This window comes from Sphaeroforma arctica, assembly GCF_001186125.1.
Source record: "Sphaeroforma arctica JP610 unplaced genomic scaffold supercont1.611, whole genome shotgun sequence".
NCBI classification, from domain to species: domain Eukaryota; class Ichthyosporea; order Ichthyophonida; genus Sphaeroforma; species Sphaeroforma arctica.
This window is the reverse complement of record NW_014039947.1, coordinates 52191-55971: the sequence shown is the minus strand read 5'-3', so window position 1 is coordinate 55971 and position 3781 is coordinate 52191. Positions and strand designations below refer to the sequence as shown.

Here is a 3781-nt window from a genome sequence, read left to right as displayed (position 1 = left end):
AGGTGCTGTAGGGTCAGCGGTGTTAGACGAACGAAGCCACGGCTAATAGTGGCAGTGTCATTGCAGGAGAGAGAGGATGGATTCCTACAACGGTCTATGCAGACTCAGGTACTACTCCCAATCTGATTACAAAGGAGTTGGTAGACAGAGCTGGTCTGGATGTGGCTAAGTACATGGGTCTGCCGTTTGAAGGTGTTGCTGAAATGGGAACGGTTGCGCCCTTAGGGGTGGTTAAGGCACCAGTGCAGATGAAGAGTTGGCATGAGCGATACTTGCAATAGTGGGCTCCTGGTAGTGGGCTCGCTACCAATGAAGACGGATGTGTTGATAGGTCATGACACCATGGTTAAGGATGGCTTAAACTTGATGTTGAATAGCAGTAAGCGGTTGACGCTAGTGCAGAATGGAGATAGAATGGACTTTTGCTGCATGAAGCAATGAGGCCTAAATTGGTATCAAGAGCAGATTTGCCAAGGAAGCAGGCGTTGGTCAAGCCGGAGACTGTACTGACACCGAAGCAAGGACGGGGGGTAGGGGCTTTGGCTCCAAACCGTCGTCCATGGAAAGCTAAGGTAGATCGGAATGGTACGCAGGCGAGGCTGTGGCGTCAGATGAATGTTATACACGTAACAGGTGCGTTGACTAGTGTAATGCAGAAGCAGTATGTGGCAGCAGCTACAGCGCACTTTCAGGTATTGAAGGAGCGTGTTGAGCGGATGCACAAAGAGGATGAGTTGGACCTGGTTGAGGAGCATATTCTGCCCCGGATTCCAGATGTGTTAGCGCCAATGAACTTACCGGTGGGTGACATAGACATAGACCCAGGTCGGTTGAATAAGGACTTTCAGTCGTTTGATGAAGGACCGTTGAGGGCGTTGGGCAAAGAGATTGGAGTGCCACAGGCTTGCGGATGTGTAATAGCCGGGCCTCCACATTAGACTCTATGTTATAAACGTACTCTTATGCAGTACGTAAACTATAAACGTACTCTTAATAGTACGAAGAACTTAAGTTTCTTAAATGGTTTTTAACGGTTTTATTAATTAATGCCTTTTCCATTTTACATATCAGATATTTGGACAAGGTCATTAAAAGGCCCCAGTAAAATACCAAACATAAGATTTTGTCTATTTCTATTAATAGAACTATATTTACTTTCCAAATCTATTTATATCTGAATACTTCGGTAGCGAGATGGCTCAACCGAACATAGGTTTCTAAGAACTATGAGCGTTGCTTAGTTTATCCTCCGTTCAACCAACCATATGTGCCAGTCTGATGAGGGCTAAGTCGGTAATTCTTGATAAGTGGTAAGTTATTGATTAAGGCAATAACTATGGACATCAGGAGTTTTTTTTCTTCTTTTTTTTCTTTTTCTATAGATAGGATTTTATGAGTCTGTCGGATTCGCCCCAATGAAACATACCATAGTTTCTATTAGAGCGACAACGAAACACTAAATAAAATCCTTTCGGCGAAAACAGTACTGAGATGATTATATATATAGGCAATGTTTCAGCCTCACAATCCCTCAGAGTATTGCTGTTTTCACGAGGCATACCTAACTATACTAAAAGACTCATTTCGTTTTTGTTTTTTTTCTTCGAATTTAACTATACTTAGACTTAACCTAGGCGTTTAATTACTCTAATGCGTTAATTTCGTCTTGATAGACCGAAACTTACAGGTGTGTGCTGATGCTGTGCCGCAGTACCATATGTACAATCACAAGGATATGGATGCTCAGGAGGTTCTGAAGGTTAAGATCGGTGACTGTAATCCGGGTGGTATCTTGGAGAAGTTGACCAAGTCATAGGTGAAGAATATGAAGTGGTATGATATGCCACATTTGGTGCATAAAAAGCCTGGCTTTGTTCCGTTGACTGCTGATAATTGGTGGCTGTGTGTTAATTTTAAGAAGACTAACACGCAGTTCGAGTGTGAGGTGTACCCTGTACCGACAGAGCGGGAATTTTTGTCTTCAGCCAGGGGACGCAAGTATCGTACTATTGTTGATCTTGGTCAGGGCTCCTGTCAGCAAAAGTTGAGTAAAGAGTCGCAGCAGTATACCACTTTTGGACTCCGTGGAGACCTCACAAGTTCATAGGGATGCCGTTTGGGTTGAAGCCGGCCTCGTGGATCATGCAGAAGCACGTGGAGTTGGTTTTTGATGAGGTGCCTAATCATGAGGTGTACATTGATGATATTGGTACAGGGCATGATGATTGTCGCGAGCATTGGAATGCTCTGGTGATACTTGTGGCGGCTTGTCAGAAGTATAATGTGAGAGAGCTAAGGTATCCGAGTTAGCTCACTCCCGAGAGCTAAGTCATCAGCGTTAGCTCACTCCCGAGAGCTAATCAAGTTGCTCAAATTACTCTCGAGAGTTGAGTCATTACTTAACCGACTTCCGAGACTACATTAAGTTTCTCAACCGATTCCCGAGAGTGGATTAATCCTGTCAACCGCAACATGTTCATAATAGCTGCGCTTCTATGTGAGTCACAAGCTATGCGGAAAGGCATCATGTGATCAGCGTGAGATTTAGTTCCAGAGAAGTTGAAATAAAAAAGATCGGAGTGTTAAAGTGTTCTGCATGAGTTTTCTCATACTGACCATATGAGTTTTTACCCTTTCCAGCCCAAGCAGCTGAACATTAGCACAAACACGTTAGGTATAAGACCAAAGGTAAGGTCAGAAATAAATACATACATTTGCACTCTAACACAATGTGAAGTTGTCATTGGCCAAGTCTAGCTTTGCGTATCACACACAATCGTTTTTGGCTTTGGGCCGGATGGTCGATGAGAAAGGTGCGTCCATCTCTGAGGATCGGTTGGAGGCGATTCTGCGGATGCCTCGGCCAACGACGAAGGATTTGTTGAAATCGTGGTTTCATACCCTCACGGTTTGGCTGGTGTTTATACCAGATTATGCGCGGATCACAGCACCGTTGTCTGATATGTTGAAAGACGACGTTGTTTTTGAGTGGGGTCCGCTTCAGCAGTCAGCGTTTGATGCTGTGTTGAAGGGTGTGGCTGAACGTGCAGTCTTGATTGAGCCGGAGTTTTATGATAAACTGGAGCTCTATTGTGATGCTTGTGATTCTGTTGGTGTGGCTGGGGGGTTGTTTGCTCGGCGCAATAATAAACTGTGTCCGGTAGGCTTCTGGTCGTTCAAGTTCAGTGCTGCGCAGCTCAACTACCACATTACGGACAAGGAAGCCTTGGCTATTGTGTACGTGTTGCACAAGGCTTGGCGGATAGTTAGGCGGTCGGTGCATGACTTGGTGGTCTATACTGATCATGAGCTGTTAGTGACTATGATGCAGAAGGAGCCGTATAAGTCTGAAGATATTGTGCGGAGCAGGCGTATGGGTCGGTATGTTCAGGTCTTGCGGGACTTTAACTTGGTTTTGAAACATATTCCGGGTGAAGATAATCCGGTGGCGGACGTGATGTCACGGTTGGGATATAATATTCATCCGATTATCCAGGTGGAGTCTCCGTTGATCAGGAGCGTGTGAGTTTTTCAGATCTCTTGGTTACGGTGCTTGACCCGGAAGAGTATTCGTTGGCACTCAAGTATTTTGAAAAGGCGTTGCAGCGCGTTGGTCCCTTTGATGCTGAATGGTTTGCGTTGCCGGGCAATATCTTGATGGTGCCGTATTACTCGCCCACTTGAGAAGGTATATATATATATATCTATATATATATATATATATATATATATATATATATATATATATATATGTGTGTGTGTGTGTGTGTGTGTGTGTGTG

The 3781-nt window shown here is 44.5% G+C and overlaps 1 protein-coding gene across 1 annotated transcript; it reads left to right on the top strand.

Moving 5' to 3' along the window:
* Positions 1-437: 437 nt before the first annotated feature.
* Positions 438-1816, top strand: SARC_07601 (hypothetical protein; the record flags this gene model as incomplete). Its single annotated transcript, XM_014298462.1, has 2 exons — positions 438-912; positions 1674-1816. The coding sequence occupies 2 exons, from the start codon at positions 438-440 to the stop codon at positions 1814-1816; spliced, it is 618 nt and encodes a 205-aa protein (XP_014153937.1).
* Positions 1817-3781: the final 1965 nt, after the last annotated feature.